At 38.4% G+C, this 18,117-nt stretch overlaps 1 protein-coding gene across 1 annotated transcript; it reads left to right on the top strand.

Annotated features, from left to right (window-relative positions):
- The first annotated feature begins 758 nt into the window (after nt 1-758).
- LOC149821638 (homeobox-leucine zipper protein ATHB-4-like) lies at nt 759-3,426 on the top strand. Its single transcript, XM_089981619.1, has 4 exons — nt 759-1,087; nt 1,719-2,077; nt 2,212-2,291; nt 2,937-3,426. The coding sequence occupies exons 1-4, from the start codon at nt 961-963 to the stop codon at nt 3,211-3,213; spliced, it is 843 nt and encodes a 280-aa protein (XP_089837745.1). The 5' UTR covers nt 759-960; the 3' UTR covers nt 3,214-3,426.
- The last annotated feature ends 14,691 nt before the right edge of the window (nt 3,427-18,117 follow it).

Below are 18,117 nucleotides of genomic sequence, written 5' to 3'. Positions count from 1 at the left end.
AGTGAAATTCGATTTGTTTTTATTTCACGTGTTATTATACGCAAAATATTGACAAAGTGAAATAATTTTAACAACAATAGAGTTTACATGAACGAAATTTAAATTTAAACGATGTAGTGGATGGGGGGGGGGGAATTCGGGGCCCTGCCTAGGCTAGTCCCGTTTGGACCAAGGATGGAGGACATGATACGGGGATGGAGGTTACAATCAAAACCCATGTAGGATGGACTTACGCTTTCCTCCGACCCACCTCGCTTCGTCCCAATCCCAGCCTCGCCCCGCCCCATCCTCAATTCTTCTTTAGAGATGAAAATGGATCCCGCCCCACTTTACCTTGTTTGGACCTGAGATAGAGAACATGAAATGGAGACGAAGGTTAAAATCAAAACCCATGTAACAATTTGAGACGGGGCAAGGGTGGAGACCTTGTCCGACCACGGCCCACTGCCAGTACTTATCACCCTTTTGTTACATCCAAGAATTATGTAACAAAAACTAACATTAAATTTTCAAACTATAAGCTTAAAATCGGTGTCAAATATCATCTAGACAGACCGGTTCGATCGAATCTAAAGAATCGGGAGAGGGAGCCAAGCCATGGTTGGAAGCCGAGCCGTCAGCGGAGCTGAGTGTTTGGGGACCGGAAGGTTAACCATGGTTAAAGTCTCTGGACCTTTTTACCAATGATGCAACGCCCAGACATGCATAACTTATGATTGGGTGCCTATAAATTACCCAACCCAGCTCATCACCCTCACCATCTCCGTCATCATCGTCTCTGTCTGAAAGCGAGTCAGGGAAGAAGAAAACCAGAGACGTTTCTTAGGTTCTTCTGAAACCCTAGAAATCGCAGAGAAGGGAGAGTAGGAAGGGAGTAGCAGAAGGTTTAGGGTTTTTCTTCAATCGCGATCTTTGTGTGGGATTTCCGTCGATTTCTGAAACCCTGGGAGGGTGGAGAAGATGGCGGAGGAGTTAGGGTTGGGTCTGAGCTTGTTCTCGGGGAGTAGCTGCGGGACGCAGTCGAAGCTCTGCTCCGAATCTTCTTCTCGTGTTCGGGACGCGACTCTCTGCGTGGATCTCTCATCGGGTAAGCAGATGGTGAAACCCTACTTTTTCTTTTTCTTTTTTGTTAGCTCGCTTTGATTTTGCATCGATTCCTAGATCGAGAGATTCTCTTCGGCCTGATTTTTTCTACTAATCTCGAATCTAGATCTAGAGGTTTGTTTCTGGACGATTTCGGGATTCTTCGTGTATATTCCCCTTTTCCTGGGATTTCAAATGCAAAAATGAGGGGAAATGGGTGCTCTGTGACGAAAAATCGCTTTCTGCCTTTTTGCATTGATTCCGAAATCGAAGGATTCTCTTCAGTCTAAGTTCTATCCTGATCGTAGAGTTTGCTTTTGGCTGATTTGGGGATTTTTTGGTGTACTTTTCGCCTTTTCTGAGGTTCCTGATATGTGAATCAGAAAAATGAGCGCGCTCTGTGTTAGTCTGGAGAATCGGATATCGGTTTGATACTAGAAGGTAGAGACACAGATGGACGAGTCGAAGCTTGATTCGTTCCATATTTGGGTTTCAGATGGCGATTCGACGATTCCTTTCTAGTAATGATATCCGATTCAGGTTTGAAACCGTCGAGTCGTTAAGAGAATCGGAAATACGGATCTCAGTTATGAAAGGAAGGAAAGATGAACTAACTGAGGATGAATCTCATGCAGGGAGAGACTCCGAGACGTTCAGAGGAGAGGCGAGACCCTTCCTCCAGAGGATCGATGTGAACCGGGTACCTGCGATGACGGACCAAGATGACTACGAGGAAGAGGAGGAAGGTGTGGCGACGGCTTCGTCACCAACGAGCACGGTCTCGAGCCTGAGCTTGAGCGGCATCAAGAGGGGAGCGGAAATTGATCTCCTCCTGGAGGAAGAGAGGGCCTCATCCAGGGGAGGTGGTGGAGGAATCGGAGGAGGGAATGTGGCCAGCGACGAGGAGGATACCTCTAGGAAGAAGCTGAGGCTCACCAAGAACCAATCAGCCATCCTGGAGGAAAGCTTCAAGGAACACCCCACACTGAATCCCGTACGTATCATCTCCCAACTTGTTGTTCCTTCATTAGTTTCCATAGCAAAAGGTTCCCCTGATCAAAGTCATTTTGATGACAATGATGGGTACTTCTTGTGATTCTGAGAGGGGTGTTCTCTGTTTTATTTCAGAAGCAGAAATCGGCGTTGGCGAAGCAGTTGAATCTCCGTCCTCGACAGGTGGAAGTTTGGTTCCAAAACCGCAGAGCAAGGTATAGCCCTCATTCCGCTATGATACGCCTCTTGTTTAACTTTATATCTGCAGTAATCTTATGCATCTCAGCCACTTAATAGGTTATGATATTCTATTGGGGGAAAGAGTACAGAATCCCAATTTATCCCACTTTGTCTGGATAAAGGGGTCCGACGGAACAACCCTTTAGAACAATAAAATGAGCATTGCGAAAACCTTCTATTTTCTTGGTCTGCAAGATATCAACCTTTTGTTTCCTTCCATACGGTTTTGCCATGTTGGGAGTGGCCAAATTCTTAAGTGGTAAGGAACAATATTCACAACAAATGCTTAAAACTGTTTTCTGATAATTACGATTATACTTCTTTATCAGCACGGAAAAATTAAATTTTCTTCAGATCTGGATTCGATTTCTTGAACCAAACATTCCATGCATCTCTATGGAAGAGTAGCCCCCAACACAATGAGCACATGTAAGAGGAAGTTCTGCAAATAGGGAATCTGTATTGTGATTTTTCTGGCCGAGATTTGCCATTACCGATTCAATTCCCAAATGTATGAACTATGGTTGCAGATTTATGGGTGGCTATTAGGGCACTTTCTGTTTTTGAAGCGACTGTATCTTGGACGACTAACTCAAGCTACCTTTGTTGGATGAACGCAGGACTAAATTGAAGCAGACGGAAGTGGACTGTGAGTTTCTAAAGCGGTGTTGCGAGAATCTAACAGAGGAGAACCGGAGACTGCAGAGAGAGTTGCAGGAACTCCGGGCGCTCAAGTTGTCACCACAATTCTACATGCCCATCCCAGCCACCACACTCACCATGTGCCCTTCTTGCGAGAAGCTCGCAGCCATGGCCGCTGCCAACAACCACTGCCGGATCACACCTCCTGCCGTTAACCCTATCGCCATTCGTGGTTTTGACATGCCGGCTCGGTAATGAGAAAGCATTTGTGTCACCGGTGGAGCCTACCTTTTTGTCTGGTTTTCCGGCTGATCTGCTGTGCTTGTTACCATACGTGTGTATCTACAAGTGAAGGTTAACACTGTGGTCTACTCTTGATCTTTTCTTTTCCTTCTAGGAAGAATCTTAAACAGAGAATGTAGCCGGATTATTTTGTTCTAATTGTAAAAATCTTGTTCTGTTCTGAAATGGCAAATTCCATAACAAGGAAAGTGGTTACTATTGATTTTACTCAAAATCATCAAAGGAATCAGCTTACAATACCATAAATTCCATACAGGAGACTTTCTATGTCACGGGGTACTCCAACTTTACCCCCTGTCGTGTCCCCATGTTCTCTATCTACTCTTAATGAAAAATTATACGAAAATGGCTAGTCCCGTGTCCTTTTTTGTCGTGTGGTATATATATATATATATATATATATATATATATATATATATATATATATATATAGAGAGAGAGAGAGAGAGAGAGAGGAAATAAATTCAACATTACCACCACTCTAAGACCAACAAAATGTTAGCCCATGAACCGAACAAGAGCAAAAGCCAAAACAAATAAGCAAAAGAGAAAAAAAACATGAGACACAAAATGGGCTCACGCAGGAGCCGCTGACCCAGAGGGCGGCAGAAGAGATAGAGCAGAGAGGGAGCGTTAGTAAGAAACGAAAGATCACTAAGATGCATATGCAGGATCACATAAACATCTACTAAGATTTTATGCACCAGGTTATGAATGTTAAGGAATTTGACAAAAATGAGCATCATTTTGCGACATCCAAACAAACCACCAAGAGGTAAGCAACCACGTCTGCTAGATCAACTTCCACCTCGTGCTACGCCTAATACAAACTGGGGTCAAGATCAGATAAATGACTCTTCCTTAACAAACACTTTTGGATGCCTTCAGGTCCTGCTAAAGAGTTTTACAAATATTGGGCAAGACCATAACAAGTGAAATGTAGATTCTTCCGCAACTTGACAAAGCACGCACCAACTCGGGAGCTGAATGCCTCCACTTTTTTAAATTATTGTGGGTCTGGATCCTATCATGCAAAATTAACCAAGCCAAAACTCGAGAACAGAGAGAAGGTTCATTCGCCCAAAGCACATTCTCGGGCAACCAATCAGCCCTCTAAAGGGAGAGGGAGAAAAACAATTAATCTTATTATACAAGGCACATGAGAAACCAGTTCATGTGAACATAATTCATCATTGCTGGATAAGCTCCCAATCTCAAAGATTTGAGGTCTGGACTGTGGACCTATGTTAGTCAGTATTGTTGCGAATGGGCTTGAATGCTTTCGCTTATTTTAAATACTTTTTAAAAATGATATGAAATATTTGTAAACAAGTTTAATATTATTTTAAATTTTTGTGACAACCGTTGTCATGCCGTCAGCATAAAACTCTAAGACTAAGACCCTCACCCATACGACCTATGCTGGATGTTGACATGCACAAAGAGGAGACACTCGTGGGAATCGAATCTTGACCACAGTTCCAGTGGCCAAGGCCCCACTCGACTATGCCAACCCCGCTTAGGGCAACTCAACCAAGTAACTTGTAAAGATATTCTCTAGTAGGAGTGCAAATGGATTGGATCCAGGATAAAGGTTTTGCAATTTTTTACTGTTTTGGATTTAATCTGGATCCAACTCTCCATGTATTTAGCTGTTTTAGGTCCGATCTGTTTGCATCTCTCTCTCTCTCTCTGATATATCGACTCCAACCTACCCCTTGGTTCTGCCCCTGTTTCACAGTAGAGAGAGAGAGAGAGAGAGAGAGAGAGAGAGAGAGAGAGAGAGAGAGAGAGCATGCCTTAAGGGTCGGGTTGCCATGGCGGGCACAATTCACATCTGTGGAACGATGAAACACTCACAAGAGAAACACCATTGAACCCAATATCTTTAATTAAGGTTTTTGATATTTAATCTGATTAGGAAATTTTTTATTTGATTAGGGTTTTGAAACAAATTTCTTTAATTAAGGTTTTTTATACATAATCTAATTAAGGATTTTCTTGTATTTGATTAGGCTTGTTTTCTTTTATCTTCTTTTATTAGAGTTTAAGTTAGGGCTTTTTATATTTAATTTTATGGTTTCTTTGGTTTTATGGCTTATTTTTCTTATAGTTTAAGGTTTTTTGGTTTATTTAAAATTTATTTTTTTATTTTAGGGTTTTATGGTTTATTTATGGTTTTTGTATTTGTATATAAAAAATATGAATTCCTATTTTTTCTCAAATTACCCAAAATCTAAACTTTTTTTCATACTTGATCTAGTTTGAGATCCATATGTAGGGCTAAAATTCATATATTTTTTGATAAAAAATTATAATTAGATCCAATATGACACCGATTAAAGCATTTATATATAAAAAAAATATCAATTCTATTTTTTTCTTAAATTAACTGAATTTTAAACATTTTTTTAGTTTTTAGATCCAACCTGAGATCCATATCTAGAGCTAAAATCTATAATAAACATGTTAAAACACTCATATGGTTTGGCAGATTGAGTTGTACGATCCAAAATAAAGTTATCCGACCTATATTCATTTGTGTTCAAGTTGTCGAGATAGTGTAAAAATCAAACGTTGGAGGCAAAGTTCAATCGAAACAAATGCTGGACGTAGTACAATTATTTTAGAATAAACAAAACGTGTTATGTCTGTCATGTTATGTTCTATTGTTTTGTTCAATCTTAGACATGCCATCAAACACACCCTAAGGGTGCCAATGGGTCAAACCTCCACTTGAAATGGGTTCCCACAAAGAATTTTCAAGACAAAATAAAAAGATGGATTTCCCCACGCAAAAAAAAAGAAAGAAAAACTGGAAAGATAGCCTGCACTACCGTTTGTGTGTGACTTGATTTTGCAAAAAATGAGAAATGAAAGGCTATAATATTGACACTCTTTCTCTCTCTCTCTGGCTTAACTTGGTGCACCTCTAGTAACCCCAATGATTTTCTAATTTTTACATTTAATATTTTGTGAATCTGGCCATACAAAGTTTGATATCAATAGTCTTTTTAGCCGATAACATGAATTAGATTAAGAGAATTTGATGTATAGATAAGTTTCTATTAGAGAAATTCTATAGGGACCTCCTAGGGTTTCCATAGAAGTTGACTATATGTGCCATTTAAAAGGCAATTGCTATCGAAGCCTACTTCACTGGTGGAGCCGGTTTCGTAGTTCAAGAGTAGGGATGCACACGAGCCAAGCTTGGCATGTACAAGCTCGACTTGCTCAAGCAAGTATGTGTACAGGATCGAGGTAAGAAAATACGCTTATTTATTTCTTAAGTTCTCATTTTTAGTCCTGTCCTCCCCTTTTCCATGGGAGAGGGTGGAACACTTTGGGACAACAAAAAGATGTTTGCGGCATGCATTGTCCTGGCCTTTCTTGCATCCTGCATTGGGGTGGATGCGCGTGAGCTCCACTAGTGGAAAGAGGAGCTCGTGTTTGCATCACGGTGGTGTTGCCCACAGAAATGCACGAGGTTGCCTGCATTTTTTTGAAAAGCCTCAAGTTTCTTTGACATGCAAACGCCCCGTAAAGGAAATAGGCACACATGTGAGAGAGAGGCAAATAAATATTTTGGGTGAGTTTTTTAAAAAGTCCGGTCTTCCTTATTCCTTGGCAAAGTAAAAAAGGAAGGTAGAGAGTGAAGAAAGTAGAAGAGGGCCAACGTTTTGCCCTCTTGAGACTTGAGATACAAAATTGGCTCTACCTAGGGATATGAACAGGTCGGATCTAGAGCATCTAAATACATTGGGGAGTCGGATCCAGATCAGGTCAGAATAGTCAAAAATCATAAAACCTTCTTCCTGGACCCGACTCATTTGCATCCCTCTAGCGATTGAGTATGTTCCACAACAGTTGCCTTCCAAATGGTTTAATGGGATTTATGGTCACTTGTATCTGAGCTTTATTGAGCTCGGTAGGCTGATCACGCTTGACTTGTTTGATCATCTAAGTCTCAAAGACATGTTCAAGCTTGGCTCATTTAAAGCACGGATGAGCTTCGAGCTGAGCTTAACTGAGTCGAGCCCAATCTGACTCGATTCATTGTGCATTCCTACTAAAAAAATCAAAAAGTTATTGTTACCGTAATGGTTAGGGCGTTAGTTTTTCCTCAAAAGGTGTCGAGTTTGAATATCATTTTTTACCTCTATCATTGTATATTAATCTAAAGGATTTTTAATGTGTATATGTTTTTTTTAGGTCTCAATGAACAAAATACAAGCTTTAACTCAATGGTGGGTCACTTGTGAAATGTTGAGAGAGGTTGGGGTTTGAATCCCACCTTTTCTATTTTTTTTAAAAGATCATTTTTTTAATGCCATTTAAGCTCTGCACTGCTTAAGCTCTGAACTGAACTGAGCTAAGTGTTACAGCCTGATTTTTCAAAAGATGCCTCGAGATTCATGCTACGAATCCCATATGCCACCTCATGCCAATAAGGGGTGATTTCTGCTTGTGTGTGGGGTCTATTATGATTACATGATAACATACATGACTTCTTTAATGGGTGACAAGTTAGAGATCCAAAGTCCATGGAAAGAGAAGGAGAAACATAACATGTGTCAAGCAGATGATGCAAGCCAATTAAGGAGAGGAGTCCACTTAGCGGGGTGTACCATGCTTGAGAGTCCTAAGGAACATCCTCCAATCTAGAAGCTAATTAGAGGTAATTAAGTAGTTAATTAAGAATAGTATTTAGTTGATTTGTTCTTTTGAGGAATCCTTTTTATAAAAGAAGTCTTATCAGAGAAAGGACTCTAAAGTCCTTACTCTGTCCTTATGCTTTAAGATATGTTGATTGGATAGGGATTTTATCTCAAACCTCTCCTCTCATCTATAAATTGAGGTCTAGGATTTTCTTTATTATTATGGAATAAGATTATTAGTGTTCTACTTCTCTTTCTAATTGTCCCCCCCCCCCCCCCATCTATAAATTGATGTGCTGTTAAAATTGTTTATGAACCTAACTACAAATGTGGACTGAATGCACACAACCAATTGTGGGACGAATTTAAAGATGCATTTAGAGTTGGAAGCACTTGTTGCAAGATTTTTGCAATGTACATTGTGATGCAGTAGGAGTTAGCATTGCTGATAAACGATGCGTATATGACATGCATTAGTCTTTAGAATGCTTGTAGTGAAGATTGAGAGAAGTAAACTCTTGATTGGGTTTTGAATCGCAGATGCATGTGTTCGAATGGTACAAATCTGAATGGAGGCAAGTGATCGTAGATCTTTACACTCTTTCCTATAAAACAATACCCTTATAAGAATCAATCGATGCAACGATTAGGTATATATGCATGAGCAACGTGTACTCAGCAAAGTTGATACCACAACCCTCTTAAGTGTCATCAATTGAAGTACATGCAAGCACTCACATGTATCATGTTTGACATGATTATACGAGCAACATGTTTTAGCCTAGAACAAGGGATGAGCATGCTCAACAGGACACGTTCGGACTGATTGGGCCACCGACCTACATTTACCTCAACTTTGTTGCAATAATTACAACATATTAGAAGGTGGTATTTGATCCCAGAGAAGATCGGCATCATATGTGTCACTTGCTTGAGGGAGTTCCTACTATCATCTTGAAACTTTGTCTCTGCATCGTGAGCTAGCAGACAAGCTAAGCTCATTACAAGTGGGCCATATGTCATGAGAATGCTCAAATGAAGATTTTTAACCCTGGTAGAGCAACTAAGTTGACCCACTTTGGGGAAAAGTGGTGATATATTACAACCTGGTTTTTTAGAAGATGCCCCAGGATCCGTACTCCAAATCCCATATGCCACCTCATGCCCATAGGCAACGATTTTAGCTTGTATGTAGAGTTCATTATGATGACATGGAAGCTACCATGACTTCTCTAATGAGTGACAATTCGAAGATCCAGAGTCCAAGGCATAAGAAGGAGAAACATGACATGTGTCAAGCAAAGGATGCAAGTCAACTAAGGAGTGGGGTCTACCTATGTGAGCGTGTTATACTGGAGAGTCTTAAGGAATGTCCCTCAGTTTAGAAGCTAATTAAAGTTAATTAGGTAGTTAATTAATTATTGAAGAGTCCTTAGTTGATTTGTTCTTTTGAGGAGTTCCTTTTAAAAAAGTTCTGTCAGAGGAAGGACTCTAGAGTCCTGCTCAATCTTTATTTTTTAGTAGTTGTCTTTATGCTTTATGATAGGTTGATTAGATAGGAGTATATCCCAAACATCCCCATTCATCTATAAATAGAGGTCAGGGGTTTTAATTTATTATTATGGAATAATATTATTGGTGTTCTTCTACTTCTCTCTCTCCTCTCTCATGACCTGTGGTTCTTCCTGGGCCCAACAACATCTCATCCACACTAGGGCTGACCATCTAGCCCCTTCACTAGAGCCTGAGTTCCTTCAACACTAAGGGTGTACACAAGTCAGGCTCAAGCTGAGCTTAGGCTCAAGAAGCTTGGCTAGTTCAGAAAAAGGCATGTTCAAGCTTGACTCGAGCTGAGCCGAGCTTGAACAACATGAGTGCAAACTTGGCTCAAGTTAAGCTTGAGTTTGGCTTGGCACAACTCGAGCCAAGTTGATTTTTTGAAAAAAAAAATGTTTTCAATAGGAGTGGGAAAGGCGGGATTTGAAACTCCCACCTCTCACACAAATGTCTAACATACTAACCACCTGGATAAAACCATTGCTTTTGTCTTTTGTCAAAAAAAAATTATACATATCCTAAAACTAGCCATTGTATGGCTATCAATCGAGCTTAGCTGAGCTCTAATGCTTGATCAAGCTTGGATCATTGCCCAGATCAAGGTATATGCTTGGACCAGATCAAGTAAAGCTTGTATGTCAATGGTTGAGACAGTTGAGATTTTCAGATGGCTATGTTTCTAACATTGCTCGGGCTGTGAAGATAGATGAGGGACAATTATATGGGTTGAAGAGTCATGATTGTCATGTCATTATGCAACGGTTGATACTCCTAGCATTCCATGATATGTTAGACTAACCTATATGGGGGGTATTGTCTGAGTTGAGTAGATTTTTTAGAACATTGTGCGCAACAGAAGTTGTAGTATCTGAGGTAAAGAATCTCGAAGAATCTGTCATAACTACTATTTGTCAGCTAGAGAAAATATTTCCACTAGTATTTTTTGATGTTATGGAACATGTGATCATAAATTTGCCATATGAACTTAGGGTTAGTGGACCTGTGCAATATCGGTGGATGTACCCATTTGAAACGTATATGTTTATTTAAAATTTTCTTTTCAATGCTATCAAGAAATTTATTGTAATCCGAGATATATATTGTTGACAGATGCATGTTTGACCTCAAAAAAAAGGTTCGGAATAAAGTAAGAGTAGAGGGTTCTATTTGTGAGGTGTACACCTTAGAAGAGATTTTAAATTTCTTATTTATGTACTTTGAAACTCACATTCTAACACGTTACACATGCACACATCGTAATGATGATGGAGAACAATTAACTGTAACTGACAAATTATCTATATTTCAACCACTTGGGCATGCATTTGGCAGTTGCCGATCAAGACTCTTCGAAGATCGAGAGCAAGATGCAGCACAAATATATATCATTTTTAATTACTCAGCAATCGACCCATATATCAAGTATAATTAATACGTAACACTAAGTTCTATACGTTCGTACATGGTTTGGTAAAATAAGTTTATGTTAAGTACAGACGATTTGATCTGGAGTTGCGAAGAAAACTTCCACAACTCACTGATACATAAGTACAGAAAGAACACGAAAATAAGTTTGTGGTGTGGTTGAAAGAGTTGGTAAGGACGATTGTATATATTCTTTCCCTTTATAAAACAATAAGATACTTAATTTGTCGTGATCATAGTCATTGTTTGTGCTTGTAGGTCTGCCATGATGATGTTAAAGATCAAGGAATATGTGATTTACAAAATGATCCATCTAAAGTTGTGCAATGTTATAACGGGTACATCATAAATGGTTATCGATTCTATATAAAAGATTACAGTGTCAACAAGTCAACGATGAATAGTGGCATGTGCATCAAGGGTAGAAGCTATGGTGAAAATGAACATGACTACTACGGTGTTATAGAAGAAATAATGGAGTTGACTTACTTAGGCACAAGTAATAGCTTAACTTTATTCAAGTGTCAATGGTTTGATCCCACAACAACAAGAGTCGACAAAGTCTCAGGCATTGTGGAGGTGAATCATAAATAAAGGTTTGAAACATATGAACCATTCATATTATTCTTAAAAGCTCAACAAGTTTACTATACTTTATATTCGAGTACAAGGAAGTCAGATAGAAATGAATGGTGGACAGTTTGTAAGGTGAAGTCTAAACTATACCCCGAGTATGATCAATTACAGGAAGGCAAGATTGCAGAAGAGGGTGATTACTATCAATCAGATGTCGCACATGATATGTATGTCATATCTCCATTGTCTGATGACACATGCATGGAAGAATGCGATCCAAATGACATATGAAGTGGATGAGCGCTAAATGAAGAAGAAGAAGATGATGATGAAGAGGGGGAGGAAGAAGAAGAAGAAGAGTATGAAAGTCAGACAAGTGATGATGAATCATTCACGAGCTAGTGAAATACATCTTGTAATGCATACCTGAATGATATGAATGATTAGAATGATTTGAATATATTGCAATCTATTGTATTGATTTGAATATATTAAAATGTATTACAATGTTTGAATGTATTGCATGTCTCGGATATTTTTTGAATTGATTATGTATGTTTGATAGGTATAAAGTTATGAATTGAATGCACATGTAACATGCTAGAATTATTTAATTGTATTGGAATCTATTGTATTGATTTGAATATATTAAAATGTATTACAATGTTTGAATGTATTGCATGTCTCGGATATTTTTTGAATTGATTATGTATGTTTGATAGGTATAAAGTTAAAATTGAATGCACATGTAACATGCTAGAATTATTTAATTGTATTGCAATGTTGAAATGTCTTGCATGAAGTTTTTTTCAATTTAATCTAATTGATTAGAATAATTTGAATGTATTAAAATGTATTATATTGATTTGAATATATTGAAATGTATTGCAATGTTTGAATGTCTTGCATGAAGTTTTTTTCAATTTGATCTGAATGATCTAAATTATTAGAATGTATTGAAATATATTGTATTGATTTGAATATATTGAAATGTATTGCAATGTTTGAATGTCTTACATGAAGTTTTTTTCAATTTGATCTGAATGATTAGAATATATTGAAATATATTATATTGATTTGAATATATTGAAATGTATTGCAATGTTTGAATGTCTTGCATGAAGTTTTTTTTTTATTTGATCTGAATGATTAGAATGTATTGAAATGCATTGTATTGATTTGAATATATTGAAATGTATTGCAATGTTTGAATGCCTTGCATGAAGTTTTTTTCAATTTGATCTGAATGATTAGAATGATTTGAATGTATTCAAATGTATCGTATTGATTTGAATATATTGAAATGTATTGCGATGTTTGAATGTCTTACATGAAGTTTTTTTCAATTTGATCTGAATGATTAGAATGTATTGAAATGTATTGTATTGATTTGAATATATTGAAATGTATTACAATGTTTGAATATATTGCTAGTACATTTTTATTTGTTAGAATATGGTTCGTGGAGGACACACTCGTCGAGCACCCAGTAGTAGCCAGTCTGAGCCTTCATCTTCACGGGCTTCTTCAATAGGTATATCATTTAAATAATTGTATACTTGATTAGTTGAAATATACATTGTGTGAATTTCTAACTCATTGTTCTGTAGGTGTTGTTTCGCCTACACATGACCCACCTACGTCGGATGCAGGGTCTTCTCAGTGTGACCCACGATAAGTAATTCAAATATCAACCATAAGTATTTCAATGTCACTTGTCCAATATTTAACTTATAAAAAGTGTATATTGACAGTCGATTGTTAATGTGTATCTTTTCATGTGCAGGGTGAGGTTTGAGCGGCAAGAAGTAATACGATGAATTATGAAGTCATTATAGCATCATCTTCTAGGACTGGTAGCGCAATAGAAAGAGTACCCAAGAGAGGTGTTGAACAGATTAATTTCCTCATTCATGGTATGCAATCATTTATCATAACAAGAAGTCTTTTATATTTATGTGTGCTAACTTTCTGAATGTATTTGTAGGCTTCTCATCGTTTCGCGACTGCAAACGCGGAGAAATACGCGAGGGTAGTGTGGCAGAAGGTAGCTGTCAATCATTTTGCCGACATGCTACACAATATGAAGACTGCAGCAAAAAAAATAGCTGGTGGGATAAATGATCCACTGCAGTGGAAGGGCCATGGGCCTCCTACTGCCAGGAGAGATTATTGGGAGGGTATGTGTGACAAGTAGGCGAGCAATGAATTTCGGAACCGCTCAACAAAGGCTGCACAAAATTGAGCAGCGATGCTTGATGCACAGTTACACACATGTGGATCTAGGACTTTTGCGAGCCACCAGAAGAAAATGGTAACTCATCAATATATATATATATATATATATATATATATATTGTCAAATTTGTAAGTATTTTTGCATACTTATTAATCGATTTTTTTTATCATGTAACATTGCAGGAAGCAGAAAAAGGAGGCATTGTGCCTTACAAAAATGTGTTTGTTGAAACACATAAACGTAAGAGCACGGGAGATTTTGTATCAGAGAAGGCGAGAGCGACAACAGTATGCATTTATTGTATTAATAAACATTGTAATATACAAGTTACTTTGAATTATGTTATCATAAATATTGTAATTATTAATTATTAATTATTAATTCATATTATAAGTATTACTTTGTATGAGTCATACGACCAGCAAATGATACAACGATGTGGTGATGACTACACTCAACATCCTACTTTTGATTCTGCAGCATGGGTGACTGCTACAGGTGAACCCAAAAAGGGTCATTTGTTCGGGTTTGGGAGTAACATGAACACCACACCAGTCGTTGCATCCTGCAGCCTAGGCTCACAGAGTTCTCCCGTCAGCATCAACTCACAACGTACTATTGACCTTGTTGTGTCTTGGGATGGTATTTGTCAGCGTCTTGAGGACAAAATGCAACATTTTTTAAATAAAGTCATTCTCAACATTGTCCGTAATGAGTTGTGCAACTTTTTTCAGGATAGGGGAACTTCATCTGCATTCAACATGAGCTTAGGTGCCCGTCAGATATGCATGATTGAATTACTATAATTTTTTCCTTATAATTTTGTAAATGTCCTTCAGTTTATTACTAGTCTATGTGTCATTCATTCAACCATTTACTTTGTTGCATTAGATTAGGTGGATTGCATATAATTTATTTCATTATGTTTTGTTTATAAATACTAACATTTTGGTTCTCTTTTATAAGATGCTGGAGATGATCAGTGTAGAGGAGCTGATAGAGGCATGAAGGGAGGGACAGATCGAGAAAATGACGAGGATGATGCCCAAAATCTTGGCGAGGATTAGATTTTTTTGTTTAGATTGTTTGACAAACTTGTAACTAATTATAACTTCGCAAGGACTGTATTTGGTTGTTAAAGTTTGCTTAACTTAGCATTTGTTATTAATTTGTATGTGTTTTTTATGTGTACTGTTTTTTAATAAGCAGGATATATGAATTGTACAAGAAATTTTTCTCGAGTTTCAAAATATTTCAAAAAATAAATAAAATTTTTATTACAAATTAGCGACGGAGTAGCGACAGATAATATATGTCGCTACTCCGCCGCCAATTTGAAGCAGGCATTTGTTTGCGATGGAATTTAAACCGTCGCTAATGTTCGTCGCCACATTTCGACAAAAATTCGTGATGGATACTTATCCGTTGATAAATAGTAGCGATGGAAATAGCGACAGATTAAATTTCGTCTTATAACCAAATTGATCTCCATTTAACGATGAATTTGCGACATACATCATCTGTCGTTAAGTCATCGCACCATAGCGATGGATTGGCGACAGATAAATTATGTTACAATTTAGCGACTAGGGTTATGCGACAGGTGATATACGACTCTAGTCCGTCGCAAAATCTGTCGCAATGATGTACAGTGACGGACTAGCGACGTATAGAATCAGTCGCCAATACGCATTTTCCTTGTAGTGGACCATACAGATGTGATTTATGTACTTGATTTTATAGGGATCAACTCTTGAAGTGTTTGATTCCGACACATGGGTGGGTTTCTATAAGGTAAGAAAAATCAATGGTCCAAAATCTTTGTAAATTTGAAGCTCCAAATATCATTTTCATAAAAAAAATATATGATTCAGGAGTGGATTCCTCGTAAATAAACTATGCCCAATACATTTATGGGATCTAAACTGCAAAAAAAGATACCAGAAGAGCAGAAAACCTCATCAAGCATGTATCACAAGTAGGGGTGGCAAAACCTGACACGACCCGCCAACCCGCCTCTTAGGCGGGTTTGGGTTTGGCTTAAACGGGTTCGTGTCATAAACGGGTCGACCCGCCTAACCCGTTTATTAAACGGGTCGGGTTCGTGTTAGGGGTATGCCAACCCGGCTGATCCGTTTAATAAAGTCGTTAGGCGGGTGGGTCAACCCGTTTACCTGAACCCGACCCGCCAACCCGCCCGCCAACCCATTTACCCGACCCCGACCCGCCCGCCAACCCGCCTGCTAACCTGCCAACCCATTTACCCGACCCAGCTCGTTTATTAAACGGGTTAACCGGGTTGTGTCGAGTTACTCGTTTAATAAATGGGTCGGGTTTGTGTTTGCCACAGCTGACCCGTTTAATAAACGGGTCGGGTTCGTGTTGAGGTATGCTGACCCGCCAACCCGACCCCAGTCCCACCCCTAATCACAAGCACCTTAAGCTCTACTATATATATATATATATATATATATATATATATATATATATATATATATATATATATATATATATATATATATATATATATATATACTACACAGATCTGAGACCATAAATGCATTTTCTTGAACCCAAATACAAGAAAAATAAATCATGGCATTTGATTCAATTTGATACCATAAGAAGAAAATAATTCAATCAAACGTGGACAATTTAACATAATGGAATAACAGTCATGTACCATAATTTATTTAGATATTCGAATCTCACTAACATCATACAATATTGACAGTTCATAAAAAAAATCAAACCTTTTACATTTGGTTCTTTTGTTTAAATCGAATCACACGCACACAATGAGGCTTCGATTTATACACACATTATGCCATCGATGGCACCGATTAAGGGTGGGGGGTGGGGGGATTGATGCACATAATGATGTGTGTTCCAGCATGATCCTACATGCTGATCCATCACCTACGCACAATGGTCAAAGACCCTAGATGAATATTCTGAAATCATAAAATGAACACTTGATCAGCCTATGAACCATATTGGATCAAATTCTATTTGAATCAATCTTATACATTATCCAAATTCAAAGTAGATTTTGGATCCTCTTACGATCCAGATTCAAATACCAATCCTAATTATTTTCTTTAATGGATTTCAGATTTTTTTGTGATCCAAATCCAAATACTGGATCCACCTACCTTTGATAATGAATTTTGGATCTTTCTGAGATCCAGATCCAACAATCCAAATTCAAATGGACTTTAAATTGCAAGTTTTAAATTCCTTGAAGCCTCTAAATTTGCTTGAATTAATATTTTAGATCCTTATTCGGTTATGAACAGTTAACAATTCAAAAATCATAGTAAAATCCTCTTTTATTTATTAAATATTTCTAAAAAATTTCACAGGTTTTACATGGACCGTTTGCCTTCTTGGCAAGCTGAGTGGTCTCTCTGAGTTTCAGATTGTGTGTCCAAGTTTTAGAACGTGAAAAACTTTATTTCAGCCTACTACAGACCTCGAAGGTACCCCTATACACTCTCCTTGGCCTTAGATTAGCTTTCATTGATTTTCTAGATCCTGAAACTTGAAAACGCATCTTGCCGGGTGACCAAAATACCTGAATTTCCTAAACCAATTCAGTATCCTCTCTCTGTGTTTAGGTCATATCTCATACACTTACACGTGTCCCTAGGTGTCTCTAGAACCTTTGAAATAAAACTATATCTAAAACGCTTATTGGGTCCTAACCGCTCTTACTTGATTTAGCCGTTTGACCCTATTTTTTTGTATCTCTCAAACTGCTAAAATGTACCACAACATATTGAGTCTAGACAATGTCATTCAAGCTCAGCTCTGAGCTCAAGTCGAGCTTTGATAAATGTATTTTGAACCAAGCCGAGTTTGAACAACCCAGGCTCGGCTCGTGTGCATCCCTACTTTTAAGGGGTCCCTATAGCATTGATCTTTCTAAAAAGGATCGAAAATCAAGTGGTACGCTCAAGGGTATACCAAACATAAAACCACTTGCACCTCCCCCCCCCCCCCCCACCCACCTCATACTAGGGGTGAACATCAAGCCAAGCAACTCGCGGGCCAGACTTGAGCCTAAATTAGGCCCAAGCTTGACCTGAATCGAGCTTTTGGCCTAGCAGCGGCCTGGCTTGGCCCATATATATATAATAGGCCCAACTCGGCCTGATTAGACCCATGGGGCCTAACGGGCAAGCCATGGGCCAGGGTTTTCCCAACAGACCGGCCCAATCAATTAGTGGGCCAGGCTGGGCCCATACCCACCCCTACCTGACACCCAAAAAGGGATGCACGCATGCACACACACACACATACACATGCACGTACTTGTCATGGCTACCAATATCGATCTCAACAATATTTTGAAGGGGCAATTTCTTGGGATAGTATAGGTTTTTCTATCACATTTGA

The sequence above is a fragment of the Nuphar pumila genome, chromosome 11, assembly GCF_984573655.1.
Source record: "Nuphar pumila chromosome 11, dmNupPumi1.hap1.1, whole genome shotgun sequence".
Classification (NCBI taxonomy): Eukaryota; Viridiplantae; Streptophyta; class Magnoliopsida; order Nymphaeales; family Nymphaeaceae; genus Nuphar; species Nuphar pumila.
Note: the sequence above shows the minus strand (reverse complement) of the source record. Positions and strands in the feature narration are given on the sequence as shown.